The sequence below is a fragment of the Tenrec ecaudatus genome, chromosome X (assembly GCF_050624435.1).
Source record: "Tenrec ecaudatus isolate mTenEca1 chromosome X, mTenEca1.hap1, whole genome shotgun sequence".
In the NCBI taxonomy this organism is placed as follows: Eukaryota; Metazoa; Chordata; class Mammalia; order Afrosoricida; family Tenrecidae; genus Tenrec; species Tenrec ecaudatus.
In genome coordinates this window covers 12,936,105-12,957,628 of record NC_134548.1, presented here as the reverse complement: position 1 = coordinate 12,957,628, position 21,524 = coordinate 12,936,105, and the positions used below count along the sequence as shown (strand labels likewise).

Here is a 21,524-nt window from a genome sequence, read left to right as displayed (position 1 = left end):
CGTATGAAGAACACAGGTTAGTCGGTGGAAAGTCTTGTGGATCCAGTGGCAGTGGAAGCATCTCAATGCTGGCAGGAGTCTCCATGTGGTTCCTTCAGCTCCAGGGCTCTCGCGTAATTCTATGAGTCTTCTCAACAGGAGTGAGTGTGTGTCCTGCCTCCAGTGAGCTATTTAACTCCTAAGCACCTCCAAAAGAAGTCATCAAGCTGCGACCTGATTGACTGGCTATACTCCACCACTTCACTCTTAATAATCTCAAAATGACAACAGATTATGTAACTGCCACACCCTGTCTTATCAGGTTATCAATTTGATGGTAATGAGTCTCCAGTCCCCCCTGCACCCCTGCCAGGGACTAGAGGGTAGAGCGAGGCGGGGCTACAGCCTGGTGGGGATCAGGCCTTACCAGGCTCCAGGAGGCGATGTCTGGGTCTCTGAGCTGTCCTTGACATCAGTGATTTCTGTAGTCTTGCTGACCTCACTGAGAGCCGTGCTAGCCCCATTGCTCCCCTCCCGGGAGAGCTTGTCTGCACTCAGCAGTGAGTTGCCCTTGTTCTTGATGGGTCCCAGCACAGTAGGCCTGCCCTTCTCCTTCAGCTCCAGCTGCTGCCACCTCAGCTGGTCAGCCATCTGGGTGAGGTCCCGCTTCATGGCGCAGGTCCACCTGCGTTGTACTTGGGTTCCACTTCACTGATCTCAAAGTTGGGGGGCTTGGAGTGGAGGTGCAGGGCTGCTCTGTTACTCTTCATGACATGCAGAGAGACGTCCTCATATATGATGTTGAAGTTCTTCATCCTAGCTTGGCATGCCTGGTCCATCAGGGTCTGAGCCAGGCCAAGGCGAAGGTGCTAGTGCTTCACAGCCAGCGAGGTTCTGTGTGCAAGCGGCACCGTCATCTGGCTCCTCCTCCATTCTGGCCAGCAGGGAGCCCACAATCTCCCCATTGTCATCCTTCAAGATGTCAGAAACCTGGGGCCAGGAGAGGCGGTGGGAGAAATCCGGCTTCATCTGGTAGTTCTCCTGGAGGCACTGCAGGTTGCAGTGCTGCATGGTTATCGTAGCCTCGGGCCTCCGGGAGCGCGCATGCGCGTGCCCACGAGCGCGCATTCGCGTTGTGGATGTTCATGATGGCGGCGGGGTGGGGTGGGGATGGGGGAGGGGATGTTGTCTTGGGCCCCAAGGGCCTGAGGTTTTTTTAATTTTTAGTTACATTAAGGTAGGCAGCACTGTGGTGTAGTGGGTGATGCGCACAGGTGCTAACTGCAAGGACAGCATTTCAAAACCACCAGCGCTCAGCAGGAGAAAGATGAGGCTTTTTATTGCCATAAAGAGTTAGACTCTAACTAGTCTTGGAAACCCACCGGGTCAGTTCTTCTGTCCTATGGGGTCGCTATGAGCTGGAATCCACTCACTGGGCGCGAGTTTGGGTTTTTACATTGAGATACACAACTCTGCCTCGAGTTCTCTTTACACCAGACTTTTGACTTCCTGAAGGTAGTCCTGAGAACATGCACTTTAGTTTCTCTGAGGTCGAAAGCTGTTACTGTTTTTGGTTTGGGGAAGGTGTAGCGTGGACAGTGGAGACCTGGTGGTACTGGCGGGTAAGCAAGCTGGTGGGTCGCTAAATCACAAGGTGGGTGATTCAAGTGAACTCTGAAGTCTAGAAGCAGCCCAGAGTTATTCAGACACACAAAGGGTCACTCCATGTTTGGGCATGGACTTGGTTGCTGGGGTGTGTGGGCTCTTGGGCTACTAGTTAAACTCATTAGTTGGAAACCACCAGCAACTCCGAGGGAGAAAGATGACGCTGTTTGCTCCTGTAAAGAAACCCACAGGGACAGTGCTATTCTGTTCTATAGGGTCTCTGTGAGTCAGGATGGACAGTGGGAACCTAGCAGAAGCTCAGTAACTGGTAGGGCCAAACTTAGAGTTTGTACTATCTGCGCATGCCCTCTTAGTAACATCAGGCGACCCAGCCGTCCAAGCCCCCTGAGACGCCTCCTCCCCCTAACTCCCACCCTCCTCATTCTATGGAGTCTGGCAGGAGGGCACCGCTAGTTCCTCTCCCCAAGGATTCTGAGTCCCCCAGAGGCTGAATCCCGTGGATTCTCCCTCCCTCTCCCGAGGGCGCGGGCAGTTTCTGGCACGTAGTGGGGAGGGGGGGGGGGAGATCCTCAAACGTTTGTGACGGAGCATGGCTCATCACACTGGTGAGCCCTGGACGGGAGGCTGCTGGGGCTCACAGAGTTGGGCGCTGGGGTGGAGGGAGCCTCGGGGCGGCGGAAGCTCGCTGAGCGCGGGGTGTCCAGCGGGGTTCAGACGCCGGTGTCGCAGCCCTAGGCGGCCAGCGTGAGTCAGCGGGGCCCGCGGCGGGGCGCGGGGGCGGGTGGCTGGGGGCGGGGGCAGAGCCCGCGCAGGCGGCGGGGACTCCGGACACCCCTAGCGGCGGCCACCCCCATCGCCAGGCCCCACAGGTGAGCCCAGGCAGGCCGCGGGGCAGAGCCCGCCGTTGCCACCCGCCACCAGCCCGGCTTCGCCGCCACCGCGCAGGTAACTCCCCTTCCGGGCCTGCTCCGCGGTACCCCCCCTCCCCCCACCCCCGGGCTCTCTAAGCGCTCCGCGCCCGGAGCCCTGGCTCGCCAGCGGCGCCTTTGTCCCCCATTTCGATGGCGCCTGCTCCTGCCCAGAGGCAGAGTCCCAGCCCTGGCCTGCAGCCCGCGCGTCCCTGGAGTCGGCGGGACCAGCCCGTGGGCTCCTTGAGCCCGGCCCCTTCCGCTGAGCAGGCTCTGGGGTGGGGGTGGGGGCTCGGGCGGCCCGCGGTCAAGCTAGCGGAAGTCTTCCCCCCCCCCCCCCCGCACTTAGGGCCCTCCCCTCCCCTGGGCCAGAGGTGCTGTGGCTACCACAGTCCCGGCTCTCAGGCACCGCGCCCAGCTGCCTCACTGCCACCATGATGGGGGGCTTGATGCTTTCAGAACGGATGTCTAATTTGTCGGCAGTAAAATGCACCCATTTTCAGTGGGCAGACCAATGAGGCCCAACAAATTCGATCGCCGTGTGTCTCGCTTCCCCAGCGGGGACATGGAATATTTCCATTCGCCCAGAAGGTTCCCTGGCGCCCCTTCGCAGTCCACCCCTTGCTCAGCCCCACCCACAATTGTGATTTCTGTCATAGCTGTGATTTGGCCTGCTCTAGACCTTCATGAAAACGGAATTGTTCCCTAGGTACCCTTTTGTATTTGACCAAAAGTACTTTTTAAAGTGGCTATCGCCTGGAAGGCGTTTCTTGGTGTCCCAGGGCACATATAGGAGCCCTGGTGGCATAGTGTTCATGTGGCGATGCATGGGGCTCCTAACTGTTGGACCCACCATCCTCTTCGTGGGAGAAAGAGGAAACTTTCAACTCCCACGCAGAATTACAGCCTCGGGAACGCCTAGAGGCAGTTCTCCCCTGTCTCACAGGGTCGCTATGAGTAGTCATCTACTCCATGGTGGGGAGTTTGGGTATAGCTGCTCTTGGTCTGCGCTAGCCATTGTGGTCACCATGCCACCTGTGACCTGGGCGCTCTGGGAGCGTGGCCTGTCCAAAGACTTGATACGAAAGAAGGTCCAACATCTCATGAATGAGTTTTTCATGACAAGCTAAGATGATTTAGAACACATTGGGTTAAAGAGTTGACAATATTAAAATGAGATTGACCTGTTTCTTGGCAGCTTAATGTGTGACTCCTTGGAGATTGCAAATCCCACATGCAGCACATGCGTTTTTATTGGCTCTACTCGTGCCGGTTTTATAAACAACTGGCAATGCTCACTGTTAGTAAAGCCAGCGAGAGAAGCTTCTGCCTTTGCAAGGGAAATTACCCTCATTTTGCAAGGCGGTGAGCTAACACAGCCAGGCTTCTCTGGGCACGTTTTAAACTTTGTTTCACACTCACTGGCTTGCTGGCAGTGTAGGGGTTACACATCCCCGCTGCTATCCACAAGGTCAGCAGTTTGAAACCACCAGTTGCTCCGAAAGAGAGTCGAGCCTTTCTACTTCCTTAAAAAGTCAGTGTCAAAAACTCACATGGGGAAGCGTGGATAGAGGTCGAAGGGCTAGGCTGGTTTGTCACGAAGTGACATCTGGTGTGTGTGAAGAAGAAATAAATCCTTGCCTACAACCCACCCACCTAAATACATCAAAACTGAACACCTTGGTGTCTTTTCAACCAGCCGTAGTTAAACATAGCCAAGATAGTGGTGATACTATAGTCAATTTTATAGCATGATTTAAAAAAAATAATTTTATTGGGGACTCATAAACTCTTATCACAATCCATACATCCATCCATTGTGTCAAGTAAATTTGTACATTCGTTGCCCTCATCATTCTCAAAACATTTGCTCTCCACTTAAGCCCCTGGCATCAGCTCCTCATTTCCCCCCCCTCCCCACTCCCCCCCTCTCATGAACTCTGGATAATGTATAAATTATTATTTTGTCATATCTTGCACTGTCAGACGTCTCCCTTTACCCACTTTGCTGTTGTACGTCCCCCAGGGAGGAGGTCACATGTAGATCCTTGTAATCGGTTCCCCCTTTCTACCCCACTCTCCCTCTACCCTCCCAGTATTGCCACTCTCACCACTGGTCCTGAAGGGATAATCTGTCCTGGATTCCCTGTGTTTTCAGTTCCATCTGTACCAGTGTACATCCTCTGGTCTATCTGGATTTGTAAGGTAGAATTGGGATCATGATAGTGTGTGTGTGGGGGCGGGGAGGAAACATTTAAGAACTAGAGGAAAGTTGTGTGTTTCATCGTTGCTACACTGCACCCTGACTGGCTCATCTCCTCCCCACGCCTCTTCTGTAAGGGGATGTCCAGTTGCTTTGGGTTCCCACTCTGCTCTCCCCTGCATTCACAATGATATGATTTTTTGTTCTTTGATGCCTGATACCTGATCCCTTTGATATCTTGTGATCACACAGGCTGGTGTGCTTCTTTCCATGTGGGCTTTGTTGCATCTATCATGATTTTTAAAAATGAAAAATGCTTAGATTTTTGGACGGTTGCACACCGTGACTTCATGTGACTGTACTACCATTTTCTTGCCCTGTTTTTGATTTTGCTAATTTTGGGCAAGGAGAAGTCATTTTCATTTTAACAGTGTGGTAGTCCCAGATTAAGATACAATTAGAGCAGTCATCCCTTTCCCTTTAATCCCATGAGAAATGCCACGTCCATGAGGTCTGGATTATGTTTGGGGCTGTTTTTTTTTTGCATTCCCACCCAGCCCCTGGGAACATGCCAGGCACTAATAAAATCCTACTCCATAGGGTTTTCTTGGCTGTGGTGTGTATGGAAGCAGATGGCCAGGCCTTTCTTCCACCACCCTTTTGGTTAGTAGCAGAGAGCAAACTGTTTCCAATCCCGGGGGCCTTTAGTTCTCATAGATGTTCAGGAAACATTTTCTCAAATTGACTAAATGAGTAGATTGCTCTGAAAACAATGGTAACTGCTTTATTTAGCCCACATGCCTGTTTTGGAAATCTCAGAGCAACTTGAGGAGGTCTAGAACACAGAGGGAGAGGAAAGCTGAAGAATTTGCCCAGGGTCATCACTAGTCATCATGATGTTCATACTCCAGACCCCCAAAATCAAGCCCCAGTCAGAGAGTCAATTCCAACTCATAGCGACCTGACATAGGGTTTCTGAGGCTGCAAATCTTGACGTGAACAACTTCTCCCATGGACCAACTGATGAGTTTGCATGAGGGACCTTGCAGGTTAGCAGTCTAATGCTTACTCTACAGCGCCACCAGGGCTCCTTCATGATGTTCATAGTTAAAGGTGTAAAAAGTTACAGATTCTGGAAACTCACAGGGTAGCTCTACCCTGTCCGAGAGTGACTTTCTGTGCCTCTGTGGAGCTCAGGTGGCACAGTGGGTTAGGTTACTGGTTGGACTGCTAAATGCAAGGTCCGCAGTTTGAAACCACCAGCCCCTGTGAAGGAGAACGATGTGACTTTCTACTCCCATAAAGATGTATCTTCAGCGAATTTTGAGATTGATGAGGGCAACGAATGTATAAGGATGCTTTTCTCAATTGATGTATGTATGGATTGTGATAAGAGTTGTATGAGCCCCAATACAATTATTTAATAAGATGTACCTTCAAACACGTAAACATGTAAAAACATGGAAACATGACTGGCAATCACTACCAACTGCTCTGGAAAAGATCCCATTCTATGGCCCTGGAGAAAGTGGGAGGAAACTGTGGAGCAGAACGCAAGATCATGAAAGAGATCTGGCTGACTGGTCAGATAGAGATAGGTGGGAACTCTGAGACTATGTCCCTTTGTCACCTTTCAGGTCTAGAACCAAACTCAACTTCACACAATCTTCAAGCTCACTGCCATGGAGTCGATGCCGACTCATGGTGACCCCATAGGACAGGGTAGAACTGACCTAGGGAGTTTCTGAGATTGTAACTCTTTATGGGAGTAGAAAGCCCCATCTTTCTCCCACAGAGCAGCTAGGAGTTTCGAACTGCTGACCTGGTGGTTAGCAGCCCACCTGGTAACCACTATGGTGCCAGAGCTTCCCCCACCCACAATAGACAAGTCTCTAAGGGGGACAATCCCACTGGGGAGGCACACATACCTTAGAATCATCACTCAGTCGAGATCATTAGCCGAAGGACAAAGTTCAGGAGCCTTAGGAGAGCCTTAGGGAGGTGGGAAACCCAGGCTGGCAGCACTGGACTAAGTGCCGGTGCTTTGAGGGGATGAAAACCCAATGTATGTGGACATTACTGTAAAGCTGACGGTCGGCTCTGTCCATCTCCCGTCACTTCACAGTCCAAAGAAGAAGAAAAAAAGTAGAACACTTTCTTAGATCAGAGACCATACAAAAACATATAGTGGGCCAGACGTGGTCAGTTAGCCGGGGTTCACTCACCCCGGCCTGATCCATTGCTGAAGGAGCCCCGGGGGCACAGTGGTTACAGCTGAGCCTGCTAACCCAAAGGTTGGCAGTTTGAACCCACCAGCTGCTCCACGAGAGAAAGATGAGGCAGTTGGCTTCTGTGAACATGACCGTCTTAGAAACCCTCTGGGTCAGGAGCAGTTCTACTCTGTGTTCTAGGGCAGCAGGGAGTCAGAAGCGCCTGGAGGGCCGTGGTCTTCTTTGGTTGTGATTCCTAGTCCTTACAACCTCCCGCGAGGCTGGTCTTTTGCACTCCATGGTACAGGTGAAGAGACAGACTTCAAAAGGGTAAGCCAAGCTGGAACAGATCCGCCTGCCCGGACCTTCCTGCATTAAATGTGGATACAGATGATGACGGCTGCCCCACATTGTTGGAGTTAAGTGGAGAACCAGGGCGAAAAAGCCAACCTCTTGGCTTGTCGAAAGTATTCCCTTCTATCTATTGACAAGATGCAGAGCCCAGAGGAGGCTGTGTCTGGAGTCGCAAGTATTTTGTTTCTAGTGAAAAACTCTGCTTTCCTCTCCCGCCCACTGCCACAGAGTTGATGTTGACTTATAGTGACCCTACAGGACAGGTTAGAACTTTTGCCTTAGGTTTCCAAACTGTAACTGTTAATGAGGGTAGAAAGCCCAGTCTGCTGGTGGATTTGAACTGCCAGCCAGGTGGATTGCAGTCCAGTGTGTAACCACTACGCCACCAGCATTACTAAAAGCTAACATTACTCTAATAATAATTATAGTTATAATAGTGACTAAAACCACCCACATTCAGCCTCTGAAAAAACCCAAACCAAACTCACTGCCATGGAATCGCTGCCGACCCTACAGGACAGGTTAGAATTGTACCTGTGAGTTTCCCAGACTGGAACTCTTTACAGGCGTGGAAAGCCTGGTCTTTCTCCTGTGAAGTGACTCTTCTTGGGATAAGCAGTCCAACGCGTACCCAATAGCCTCACCGGATCTCCTAGTTTGAAGAAATGTTGCTCTTAAACTTCCCTTGCCTTTCAGCTATCTGGGTGTTTGGCGCCCAGCCAGTTCCTTGCCAATGAAGTACATCCTGGTCACTGGTGGGGTCATCTCAGGCATTGGGAGAGGGATCATTGCCAGCAGTATTGGGACCATTCTCAAGTCATGTGGACTCCGTGTTACTGCCATCAAAATCGATCCTTACATTAACATCGATGCTGGCACGTTTTCTCCTGAGCACGGTAGGCCGTGAAGGGTACATTGATGTTCTGTTTTGCTTTTGGGGGAAGTTTCTTTAGGACAGAGTGCCTGTAGATAGGTGAGTGCTTTCATGGTCATCGAGCAAATGACTGATGACACTCTACACTAGTCAACACCTTTGGGAATCTGGGGGAGAAGATAATTTATGTGGTACCTTTTGAGAATGGGTTCTTAACCTTTTTTTAAATTGTGGTAAAAATATGGGTAATAAGGGAGGGAGGGGAAAAGTATGGGTAATAAAGCATAACAAAAAAGTAAGGTATGAAATATAACGGGAAAATATGTATAACAAAAATTTCGGTAACAAACAGCGCAATACAAATATTTTACATAAAAAACAAACATCACAAAATATATATCAAAACATGACAAGCAATATAGATAACAAATTGTACAGAAATACTTGATGAAACATAATAAAAATATATATTGCAACAAAATATTTAGGTTAGAAAATCAGAAAAAACAAAGATAAGACAATATAACAGAGCACGAATGTACATAATACAACATAACAAAAATATGTAATAAGCTATGACAAAATATAGATAAGACAGCAAACATAATAACCTATTATAAAACTACAGTTAAAAATCACAAAAATAGATAACAAAGTATAACACAAAATAGATAACAAAGCATAACATGACCAAAATATATAACAAAATATCACCAAAAATATATAACAAAAATACAGACAACAAAGCATCACAAAAAGAGAGGTAGCAAAACATACACACCAACATATACAAGATGACAGAGAATGCATAAGAAAAGATAACCTAAAAATATAATTAACAAAAATATACCGTAAAGCATTACACAAATATGGGTAACAGAACAGAAAATACAGATAACACAACATCACAAAAATAGGTAGCACAACAAAATGATAACAAAGACATCTTACAAAACAACAGAGAATATATACTGAAAGATAAGAAAAATATAGACAACAAAACACAACACAGCAATATTTTTTCATGCACTCAGTTTTACATTTTCTATTTATTCTAGGTGAAGTGTTTGTCTTAAATGATGGCGGAGAAGTTGATTTAGATTTGGGAAATTATGAAAGGTTCCTGGATATTAATCTTTATAGAGACAACAATATCACCACTGGAAAGATTTTTCAACATGTGATCAATAAAGAGAGACATGGCGACTATCTGGGGAAAACTGTACAAGGTATGGAAGGGGAGGGTTGTAGCACTGAGCTCCTGCCCCCTCTTCTGTCCCTGAAGCGGGTTTTCTTTTGTCTTAGAAGAAGCCCACCTAGCACCCTCCGGAGTCGTATATTCGTGTAGTTCTCTCCGATGGCGTGCTGGTTAGGTGCATGGAGTTGGTCTAGTGACCCTCTATAGAATAGAATGGTCTGGCCCATCCTCACGAAAGGGTGGTGGGGCAAGAGAGATAATGCACCAGCCCCTTTCAATCTGTGGGGAGTTGGAACCAGCTGTCAAGTAGACATAGGAGCCAAGCAGATGGAGATCATGTCAAAGACGCCACAGCAGGCTCGCTGGCTGGCTGAGATCTGCTGATAGGTCATGCTGGGCTTTCTTGTAGTTTCCTCTTCAGTTTAGATCTTGGGAAAATTCAGCGGAGGAACAATTACTGCCTCATAACTGCCACATCCCAATAATGAGAGGAGGGCTGGGCCAACCCGGGTGGAGGACAGCCTGGCAGTGGCCACTCCCTTGGGCTCACACGGTGGCTCATTGCAACTTCACCCGTGGGAGTGACTTTCTTCTGTCTTAAGGGAGTAGCAGGTGGAGGGTGGAGCCGGTGACAGATGTTCTTTGGCTTCTTTCTTGGGGCCCAACCTTTGTCCTTTGGGTGTCAAGCTGGGAGCTCTGTGCTGAGTTCCTCTGGGCCTGTGAGAATGCCACCTTTTGGTCTCTTCTGGCGCCAGGAGCTCTTGGGCTGCATGTACGGCCCACCCTTCTCCACTAGGTGGGCTTGGTCTCTATGTTCTGCCTGCAGGGACCATGGCCTTCCTGGCCTGCCTCTTCTGCAGGGAGCCCTCCACTCAGCATGTGGCCCTTCTTACAAATTCTTGGGGCATGAGCGGTGTTTCCTGGTGTCGCCAAAGATGGACCTGCTCTGATTTGTTGCCCACAGTGGTGGTTAGTTTCCAGGGAAGGGGTGAGCTACCCTCCTGGCACAGCTTCCAAGTGCCTGCCGGCTTTGCTCGGTGGCTGTTCGGTGGGGTGGGTGGTCTAGAGACCGTCTCCTACATGTCTTTCTTGCTCTTCCCGCAGTGATCCCTCACATCACAGACGCTGTCCAGGAGTGGGTGATGCAGCAAGCTGTGGTGCCCGTGGACGGGAACAAGGAAGAGCCCCAGATCTGTGTCATCGAGGCAAGTGTGATCCAGATCTTCCACTCATTCAGGACATCCGTCCTGATGGCCTCCTGGGTGCTGGGTACTGTATTACACACACACACACACACACACACACACACACACACACACACACACTGGGGGTGGCTTTGCAGAGACCCAAAGTGCAGCCCCAACTGCGTCTTGTGTCAGGGTCTCGAGGGGGCATAGTCCCTGCCCACGGGAGCTTGCAGGCAGGCCCGGATCCCAGCCACAGATACGGAGCTGGCAAGTGGAGAAGACAGACTGGTGAGAAGTGTCGATTGGCTGATCAGAGAAAGCACTTAGTATTTGAACTTGCATTTGCTCCCTGCTTTTTTGCTTGTGCTCCACGTGCAGGAGCAGAATAGCATCCGGTCCCTCCTGATGCTATTGACTTACGTGGCAGTGGGTCTCCTTGCTCGTTTCCCTGGGGCAGACTTCCCAGCCGAACCAAGCGGTGGGGGCTGTGGGTGGGAACAAGACTTAGAGCCCAGCTGTGGCCTGGGGCGAGGGAACTTCATTTACAGATGCCTCTATTGACTCATTTTCAAAATGGAGGGCATGATAATAGTAATATTTAACTCCAGACTTTTAAGATTAAATGAGTGAAGATTAGTAAAGGGCTTACTTGCAATGGTGGCAGACCCACAGTCAAAATCTGTATAGGGAAACATAGGTGGAGAGAAAGACGAAGCGAGTAATGGGATTGGTGATGATCTGGGGACATGGAGGGAGAGGAAGGGAGGCACTGGGGAAGCAGCATCCATGTGTAAAAGGAGAGGAGAAAACCCCAAAGTTGATTATAACGATGATCGCACAGGCCTTCTCGACACGACTGAACCGTTGAAGTGTATGATCTGTTCATTATAACTCCATTTTTTTAAAAAAATCATTTTTGGGGGCTCCTACGACTCTTATCACAATCCATACATATATCCATTGTGTCAAGCACGTCTGTACATTTGTTACCCTCATCATTCTCAAAACATTTGCTTTCCATTTAAGCCCCTGGCATCAGCTCCTCATCTTCCCCCTCTCTCCGTGCTTCCCCCTCCCTCACGAACCCTTGAAAATGGATAAATTGTTATTTTGTCATATCTTACACTGTCCGACATGCTGTTGAGTTGGTTCTGACTCGTTAGTGACCCTTTAGGCCAGAGTAGAACTGGCTTTATTGTAATGCTCAGTAGCCACACTATGGCCCTGGCCTGACACTGAACCCAGATATCTCTGAGGTTGGCCTGCAGTTGATAAACTAAGAGGGGAAAGTATCTCCAAGTTACGCTAAGGTTGACTGGGACAGGAGGAGGCACATGAGCGCTAACTTCTCTTCTGTCATAGCTGGAAGCCACCTTCCTTCTGGGGAGGGTGTATCCACTGGATAAGGTGGAGCACTCTAGGATTGGGGAGGAATTGGAGCTCTGGTGATGTAGTGGGTTACGGATTGGGCCGCCAACCTCAAGGTCAGTAGTTTGAAACCACCAACTGTTCCCCGGGAGAAAGATGAGGCTTTCTACTCCCATAAAGAGTCTTGGAAACCGACAGGGGCAGTTCTACCTTTGTCCTCAACAAGGACCTAAGGCGACTTGATGACAGGGAGTTTTTTTTTTTTTTTTTGCCTGGAGAAAGAGCGAAGACAGAAGTTAAGACTTTTTGCTTTGGGAATTGGACTGGGGAGGGTGAAGGGTTGGGTTAGGGGACTTGTTTTTGAGTGTCAGCTTTTCCATACAATTTGATTTGTGATTTAAAACAAAATTGGAACACACATACTCACGTACATATACACAAAAAATCGTACACCTTTCTGGTGTCTACATGAAGATTAAAGCCATTTGGTACCTGTAAAGTGCTGACGTTCCACCGGAACTTTCAAAACAAAACAGACTGTGTTAGTCTGCGTGGACTAGAGAAACAAATTCATAGACACTCTTAGGTGTGTAAGAAAGAGCTTTATATACAAGAGCAGTTGAATATTGAGAAAACTTTGCAGCCCAGTCCAGATCTAGTACATAAGTCTGATATTAGCCCATATGTTTGATACCAGTCTATAAAGTCCTTTTCAGACTCACCAAACACAGTCAATGACCCCAATGAAGGAAGATCACAGGCTAGTGGGTACAAAATCTTGTGGATCCAGTGGCAGTAGAAGCATCTCAGTGGTGGCAGGGCTGTCCACGTGGCCTCTCCCTGGCTCCATCAGCCTCTCTCCATTTGTCTTCTCCACAGGGATGTCACACAGGGAGTGAGCAGAGAGAGAGTGTGTGTCTCCTGCCTCCAAGGAGAAAATACAGGAGTTCCCAGAATGCTCAGGGGAAGGCCATGCCCACACAGAGGCTTCACTGGCTATATCCTGATTGACAGGCTAGACTCCACCCCTACACTCTTAATCCTCAAATTGACACTAGATTACAAAACTACCACACAAACTCACTGTCATTGAGCCATTACTGATTTATAGCGACCCAGAGGACCGCTGTGGGTTTCAGAAATGGATTAGAAAGCCTCATCTTTCTCCTGAGGCTCAGATGGTGGTTTGGAAACATGTACCCATGATACCACCAGGGCTCCTAGTGGCCCGCGATTTCCTGGTCCCTGAATCCCAGCAGATGCTGGGTCTAGTGATCACATACTAAGTTTATGCTGGTTATTTGTTGTGCGGTACTGTGCTGCCCTAGTAGCGTCGTGGTTACGTGTTGCACTGTGCTCTGTAAGGTTGGCAGTTTGAAAACAGCAGCTGCTCTGAGAGAGAGCTCAACTCATTGCAAGTCAAAGCTGACTCATAGTGACCCCCTTGTGGGTTTCCAAGACTGTTAACTGTTACAGGGAGTAGAAATCCCGGCATCTATAGACATCCATCTATTGCATTATACTGGGCTAGTCTTTTCATAGTCATAGCCCTTGCTGTTCTAGCAACGCGAATGTAAACGGCCTAAGGGAAAATTAGGGAGGGGGAGGGGGAGAAATGAGCTGATACCAAGGGTTCAAGTAGAAAGAAAATGTTTTGACAATGATGATGGCAACACATATCCAAATGTGCTGGACACGATGGATATATGTATGGATTGTGATAAGAGCTGTAAGAGCCCCCAATAAAATGACCAAAAATAAGAAAAATTAGCTCAATAAAAAAAGAAAAGAAAAATTAGCCCAAGTTTCACAAGTAATGATGACTTTCCTAAACCTGAAAAGGTTGAAAACTTTATAGAAAAAAATTTCTCTTTGTTTTTATAGGTGAAAGAATAGCCTTCTACTAGTACTATTAACCTTTATCCCAGAAAATGGTCCAAAGGATCATGTGTGTGAGTGTGAATGTGAGTGTGTGGTTAGGTGTTGTTGAGTTGCTCCGACTCCTCTTGGCCCTCTCTACAACAGAGCGAAACACAACAGAGCGGAACACTGCCCAGTCCTTCAGCATCCTCACAATCGCTCTCATGCTTAAGCCTGTTGTTGCAGCCACTGTGCCTATCCATCTGGTTGAAAGTCTTCCTCTTTGTCACCACCCCCACTTTACCAAGCATGATGCCCTTCTCCAGAGACTCGTCTCTCCTGACAACATGTGCAAAGTACCAGAGATGAAATATCGCCATCCTTGGCTCTAAGGCACATTCTGGCTATACTTGTTCCAGCACCACAATTCAAATGGGCTGCTGCTTCGTCAGTCTTCCTTATTCAATGTCCAACTTTCTCATGCATAAGAGATGCACGTGTGAATGTTTGCCTTTTCTTCCTACCTCTGTCTCCAAGTTGACTTATTCAGTGTAAACAAGCATTAATTGAGCACCTAATTTGTACTAGGCAGGATGAGAGCTGCTCAGGCGAATAAGGAGCTCATTTTCTAGAGCAAAATTTGACATGCTACTCCTTTTTCAGAAAAAGAAAGCAAGCCCCCAAAACTTAATGTTCCCTTGGCAACCATAAACTTTTATGCTCTAGCCATTAATCTGGGATAAAGTGTAGGTATCTGCTTATGCAGGCCCCTTAGGGTGAGGAACCCTGGTGGCAAAGTGGTTATGTGTTGGACTGGTTATGTGTTGGACTGCTAACCTCAATGTCCAAAGTTCAAAATCACCAGCTGCTCCTCTGGGGAAAGATAAGACTTTCTACTCCTGCAAAGAGTTACAGTCTTTGGAACCCTCAGAGGACCGCTGTCCTATAGGGTCACTGTGCCTCAGCAGCCACTTGATGGCAGTTGCGTTTGGGTTAGTTTTTGGTTGGGGTCATTCCAGTGCCCCCCGGGGGAGGGCAATATTTCCATTTTTGGAAACACTGGGCCAGATTTTGTATTTTCCGGAAACAAACTATGATAAGTTGTCTCTGGAAAAAGCGCTTCTCCGTATAACCCTGATGTTCATATTGACTTACTGGGTGCTAAGCCAGGGACATTTGGGTTTAATTCAACTTGGGTTCAGTAGCTGTGCTTGCTCATGTTTTCGGCTTTGTTAGAAGGGCCGGCAACATGGCTTTTGTTTTGTGTTGAGCATGTGTGTAAAAGCTGTTGAAGTATTTCCACAGTGTTTTCTGTGGGTGAGACCCCCCTCCCCACTTCTCAATCTCATGGCACTGAGCAGCTGTATTCAGTAATGCAGGCCTTCTAAGCATGAACTTGAAGCCATTTAAGCTTGACTTCGAAAATAAAACCACCAGTTGCCATTGAGTCGATTCCAGCTTCTGGTGATCCCATGAGGGTCAGAGCAGAACTGCTCCATAGGGTTTCCAATGGCCGACTGTTCAGGTGTAGGTCACCAGGTCATTGGGGGCTCATACAGCTCTATCACAATCCATCCATCCATCCATCCATCCATCCATCCATCCATCCATCCATCCATCCATCCATTGTGTCAGAATTGACTCAATGGCAGTAGGTTGAGTTTTATTAAAGTCAGCAGTTCAAAACCACCAGCCACCCCTTGGGAGAAAGATGAGGCTTTCTACTCCCTTACAGAGTTACAGTCTAGGAGATTCACAGGGAGTTTAGTTGGACCTTGTCCTATAGAGCGGCTGTGTGTCCCAATTGACTCAATATCAGGGAGTTTGGCTGTGACCTGGGTTTACCAGCTCAGATTCCTGGAACATTATTTGGAGGATAGTCCGCACAAGTTCTCTTTAAAATGTTTACAAACAAGGCTGTTACTTTGAGACCGAATAGAACTGCTCTGTAGGGTTTTCAGGCTGTAAATCTCGACAGGAACAGATCACATCATCATTCTCTGGCAGAGAGGCTTGAACTCCTGACTCCGTGGTTAGCAGCTTAACTTATTGTGCTACCAGGGCTAATTGGTCATCAAAAGGCTCACACCCACCGCCATCAAGTTGATTCTGACACATATCGTCCCTCTAGAACAGATTAGAACTGCCCCTGTGGGTTTCTGAGACAGAAACTCTTTCTAGGGGCAGAAAGTCTCATCTGTCACCCGAGGAGCGGCTGGCTGGTGGTTCCAAGAAGCCACCAGGACTCCTTGTTAATGTTGTTGTTGTTCGGTGCCGTAGAATTGGTTCTGACTCATAGTGACCCTGTGTATAACAGAGCGAAACACTGTCTGGTCCTGTGCTATCCTCACAATTATTCTTATATTTGAACCTGTTGTTGCTAAGCAGCTAATGGAAACTTAAATTGGTGGCCAGGGTGCAGTACCAAAGACAGCCACTTGAAGGCACTAGCCACTAATGTTTAAAGTGAGCCCCAGGTTACTAACAGAAAGCAGGTAATTTCGACTACAGTTTAGTTAAGTGCAGACCGCTTTTATCTTTAAAACACCCCCCCACCACCACCGTAACATTCTGGATCGTAGTTAGTGATTGTGTTTGATATTGTTTTTCTGATTCTTGGATTTTCATTTTTTTCTTTCTTTTTTTTTTTAACATTTTATTAGGGACTCATACAATTCTTATCACAATCCATCCATCCATCCATGGTATGTCAAGCACACTTGTACATTCCTTGCCCTCATCATTCTCAAAACATTTGCTGTCCACTTAAGCCCTTGTCATCAGGTCCTCATTTTTCCCCTCCCTCCTTCTCCCCCCTCCCTCATGAGCCCTTGATAATTTATAAATCATTATTTTGTCATATCTTGCCCTGTCCGGCGTCTCTCTTCACCCCCTTTTCTGTTTTCCGTCCCCCAGGGAGGAGGTCACATGTAGATCCTTGTAATCGGTTCCGGTTCCCTCTTTCCAGCCCACTCTCCCTGTACCCTCCCAGTATCGCCCCTCACATTTTGGGGGCATATAATTCACCTACCATACAAATCAAAAGTTCAATCATGTGGCTTTTTGTTCTTGACCTTCATGTTGTTGGTCATTCTCTTTCCAGTCATCGATTTCTACCTGTTCCCTACCCACCTTCCACCCAGGATGCTCACTTGTGACTGTGTTTTGTAGAGCATCATTTCTTCCGCAGCAACGTAGCCCCGGGACTGGTTTGGTTCTGTCGGAATGACGGGCACAGGTCGTAGAACCCCGACATATGGGGTTTGTAGTGAGTTTCTAGACCTTTCTCTCCTGTTAGGACCATTATCCTCAACCCTCAGCGCTGCATGCTGGGATGTCCCTGCCCCCCTGGGGGCTCCCTGCCTTGTGGAGTTGATAGACAGAAACCTCTTTCTCTGAGGGTCAGGGCCAGGCTCCCCCTGGCTTGAATGACAAAGAAGAGGCAGATGTATAAGAAGGAGGAGGGTAGGAGGGCTTCAGAGACAAGAAGGAAGTATTGGGTTTGTCTGAGAAACAGAAAGACCACCCAGAGCAGATGAGTTCAGGGATTTGTGCCCAGGCTGGGTCTTCTAGGGTCTTTGGTTGCCTGTGGAAAGGAGGTAGGGTTTATTCTGAGTGGAGTAGTGAGCCAATGAGGGGTGTAAGCAATCCAGAAACATATTCTGGGTCTTCAAAAGGTCACTCTGCTGGTGTATGACAGGCAATTTGGTTGTTGGCGGGAGAAAGTAGAAGCTGGGAGACCATTTAAATCAGGATCAGCACAAATTTTCTGGAAAGGGCCAGCCAAGAAATTGCTTTACCTCTGGCACAAGGAGTCAACTCTGCCCATATGTAAATGAGTGATCACGGCGGTGTGCTCATGCGACTATATTCACAACAACAGGTGCCGAGTTTGTTTGCTGCTCCTGATTTTATTGGCCTATCATTCCTCTGCCATACATTTTAATAATTCAATCCTATTAAGAAGAGTTGTGCACTGATCACCATAATCCATTTTAGAACATTTGCATCGTTCTTGCATTCCTTGTTGTTAGCCCTCTCTCCCCAGGCCCCCTTCTGCCCAACCTCCGCTGTCAGGTCCCTAGGGAATTATTAATCCAGTTACTGACTGTGGTTTCACATACAGACCATCATAGGAAAACAAAAAACCAAGAAACAAACCACAGCCCCCCTCAACAGCAATGGCGAAATAAAACAGAGAAAACCTTAAATGAAAAGGAATCCCGAAATTGTCAAAACTTGGCCAAATGTCAAATGGGTCCCAAGGGAGAGCTAGGGATAAGGTGTGACATTTTAACCGAATGACATCAGCCCTTGTTGACTTTCCAGTGCTGGTTGTCGGAGAGCAAGGCTGTCCACCTCTCTGTGCAGAAGGTGACACTGGTCGGAGTGTCAGGGTGATCACAGTGGAGGCAGAGAGTAGTGGAGGGTTTCCCAAGAGCCTAGCACTGTCTTGGGCCAGGGCAGATGCGGAAACGAAGATGATTTGCCGATTTCTTCCTTGAACCTATTCGTGGGGCGAGATGTGGAAGCACCCTGCGCTCAGGGCAACCCAAGGTTCCGTTTGGGACCCAGAAAGCGAATCCTAACCCTAGCTGTTGAGCCATCCAAGATACCAGACACCCCAAACTGAATTCACTGCAATCGAGGGATCCTATAGGACAGGGTAGAACTGCCTCTCTGGGTTTCCACAACGGTCACTGTTTCCAAGAGCAGAAAGCCTCGTCTTTCTCCTAAGGAGCAGCTGGTGGTTTCAAACTGCTCACTTGGTGGTTCGCAGCCCAGAGGGAAACCAGGGCTCCAGCTGCAATGAGATGCGAGGATGAATTCTGTGTCTGGACCTGCTGTAACGCCGTCTATAGCCACATCATTCCACTTAGCCCTGAACTTTTACTTTTGCTTATTGTTTGTTAAAGACACTTACTACCATCGAGTTGAATCTGATTCTGAGTGGTTTCCAAAGCTGCACATCTTTATTTATGGGAGCAGACAGCCTCATCTTTCTCTGGTGGAGCCCTGAGTGAATTTGAACTGTCAACCCTGCAGTTCTCAGTGCAATGCTTAATCCCATAGTGATACCAGGGCTTGGTTTTACTGTCTTTGTGAAATTCATGTTGTCTTAAATTGTCCCCAGCTTACCCTGCTGGTGGTATTAAGCATATAGTCGGTGCCTGAATATGCTAGGGAATTCATTGAAAAAAATCCATGTGGTCGCCTGGAAGTATTAAAATAGGCTGAGTCTGGATGGGTTAAGGTAAAGGTTATCCGTAAGTTAAATGCTTAAGTAACTTTCCTGGAAGCACATTGTAAATGCAGTTAACATTTATGGAGGGATTACTCTGTCAGGAACATTCATGGGGCTTTGGGTACTATTTGTCTCTGAAAGCCAGCATGTGTTAATAATAGCGATTTGATTCAAGTAGTGCCCACATTGCAAGGACACTGTTCAAACACATGTATTTGTGTGTGTGTGTGTGTGTGTGTGTGTGTGTGTGTGCACTCGAGAGAGTGTGCTCGGGCGTGTGTCTGTATAGAAGAGAGAGTATGATCCAATAGATATATATATACCACAGTGAATGAAGGGGGAAGTGCAGAGTGGAGACCCAGAGCCCATGTGTCGGCCACTGGAGATCCCCTCACAGAGGGGTTTAGGAGAGGGGATGGGTCAGTCAGGGTGCGATTTAGCACCGATGAAGAACACAGCTTTCCCCCAGATCCTGGATGCTTCCTTCCGCCCGCCCTCCCGCCCCCCTCCCACTACCATGATCCGAATTCTACTTGCAGGACTGGATAGGGCAGAGGTTGTACACTGGTGCATATGGGAGCTGGAGGCACAGGGAATCCAGGGTAGATGATACCTTCAGGACCAGGGGTGTGAGGGGCAATACTGGGAGAGTAGAGGGTGAGTGGGTTGGAAAGGGGGAACTGATTACAAGGATCCACATGTGACTTCCTCCCTGGGAGACGGACGGCAGAGAAGGGGGTGAAGGGAGACTCCGGATAGGGCAAGATATGACAAAATAACAATCTATAAACTATTAAGGGTTTATGAGGGAGGGGGGAGTGGGGAGGGTGGGGAAAAAAAGAGGACCTGATGCAAAGGGCTTAAGTGGAGAGCAAATGCTTTGAAAATGATTAGGGCAAAGAATGTACAGATGTGCTTTATACAATTGATGTATGTATATGTATGGATTGTGATACGAGTTGTATGAGCCCCTAATAAAATGTTAAAAAAAAGAGTTGTACAAGCTCCCAATAAAATGATTAAAAAAAAGAAGAGAGAGTATGTTCACACTTTCATGCCCGTTGGACCAGGTAGCGCTCAGCTTTCTCATGCCAGTCACTAAATTTGACTTCTACATTCTAGTTGGTACTGACAGAAATTAACTTCTCTCGCTCCTGGATCCAAAATTCTAGATCAGCAGTTTGATACCCCCTTTCCCCTTTGGGAGTCGCCTGATTCATTACAGTAGCAAAATGACAGTTATGACGTAGCAACGAAAATAGTTTTATGCTTGGGGTGTCACCACAACATGAGTGGAAAGACGAACCGAGGAACAGGACGAGTGAGGTAAACTGAGGCACAGGGAGATGGACAAAGATAGCTGACAGGACAAAGGGAGAGCAGAAACAGAAATAGCTTTTTAAGGGGGGAGCTCCCTGGTGAAGCCCCATGGTCCAGCAAGTAGCCCAGGGGAATCTCAGGCTTTGTTTGGGGCCCAGGGTTTTTAAAGGAAAGTAGGGAGAGGGAGGTCCATGCAGCAGCAGCAGCAGCAGCAGCAGCAAGGTTTATGGTCCAGGATGTCAGCAGTGAGGTTTATGGTCTAGGAGGTCAGCGGTAAGGTTTATGGCCCAGGATGCAGTTCCTCAGCTCTGGCAGGTAGGGTGTCCGGTTTCTAGGTCTCCTCATTCCAGGGGGTGACTGCTGACCTTCAGGTAGGGGGGGCGTGGCGTGCAGGGAAGTAAGCAGGGTCCCGGCCTGTTTAAGCTTAGCCCACTCAATGAGGAACTGTATTAAAGGGTTGTGGCATTAGGAAAGTTGAGAACCACTGTTCTAGGACTTTCTATCTGTATGTGAATTCTGTTCTCTCTCTTTTAAACCTCCTTTGCCCTCACTTTTTTCTTCCCTCTTGGAACTTTGCTTTAATCTTTTATCTGCTCCCTTGTCTATGTTATTTCTTTATTTTATTTTATTTTTTATTTTTGTAAATTTTAACAATTTATTGGGGCTCATACAATTCTTTTCACAGTTCATACATATACATACATCAATTGTTATTTCTATGCCATCCCCTTCCTCCCCTCTCTCCTTTTAAGTGAACAATTGCTGTTTACTTCTTGTCTTATTTGTCTGCTCGCCATTTTCTCGCCCCTTTATTTCATCTCTTCCCTTTTTAAATTTTAAAGATTCTTAATAGCTTTATGGAGGTCTCATCGAAATGTCACCCATTTGAAGTGTACGGTTCGATGACGTTCAGTGTGTTCACTAACATCACTTCTTGTTAGTTCATGTGTTGTGCTCACGTTAGTAAGAGTTCTTCTTAGTAGCCTGAGTCCTGTGGATGAGATTCTGATCATGTGTGTCTTTGTTTGCCCTCCATTTCCAGCTGGGGGGCACCATCGGAGACATTGAAGGAATGCCATACGTGGAAGCATTCAGACAATTCCAGTTTAAGGCGAAGAAAGAGAATTTCTGTAACATCCATGTTAGCCTTGTCCCACAGGTAGGCTGTCTATAAAAGGATGTGGACAGCAGC

At 47.8% G+C, this 21,524-nt stretch overlaps 1 protein-coding gene and 1 pseudogene across 3 annotated transcripts in view; one reads left to right on the top strand and one right to left on the bottom strand.

Moving 5' to 3' along the window:
• Nucleotides 1–402: 402 nt before the first annotated feature.
• On the bottom strand, nucleotides 403–1,107 carry LOC142433170 (N-alpha-acetyltransferase 10-like; annotated as a pseudogene).
• Nucleotides 1,108–2,088: 981 nt separating this feature from the next.
• CTPS2 (CTP synthase 2) overlaps nucleotides 2,089–21,524 on the top strand; it is a 107,977-nt gene continuing 88,541 nt past the window's right edge. The window contains exons 1-5 of one of the 3 annotated variants that reach the window (XM_075538652.1): nucleotides 2,089–2,210; nucleotides 7,977–8,176; nucleotides 9,213–9,383; nucleotides 10,457–10,557; nucleotides 21,375–21,491. In XM_075538652.1, the coding sequence (XP_075394767.1) occupies nucleotides 8,014–8,176; nucleotides 9,213–9,383; nucleotides 10,457–10,557; nucleotides 21,375–21,491 (552 nt within the window). In that variant the 5' untranslated portion in view covers nucleotides 2,089–2,210; nucleotides 7,977–8,013. The other 2 variants (XM_075538653.1, XM_075538651.1) reach the window with 2 other exon arrangements.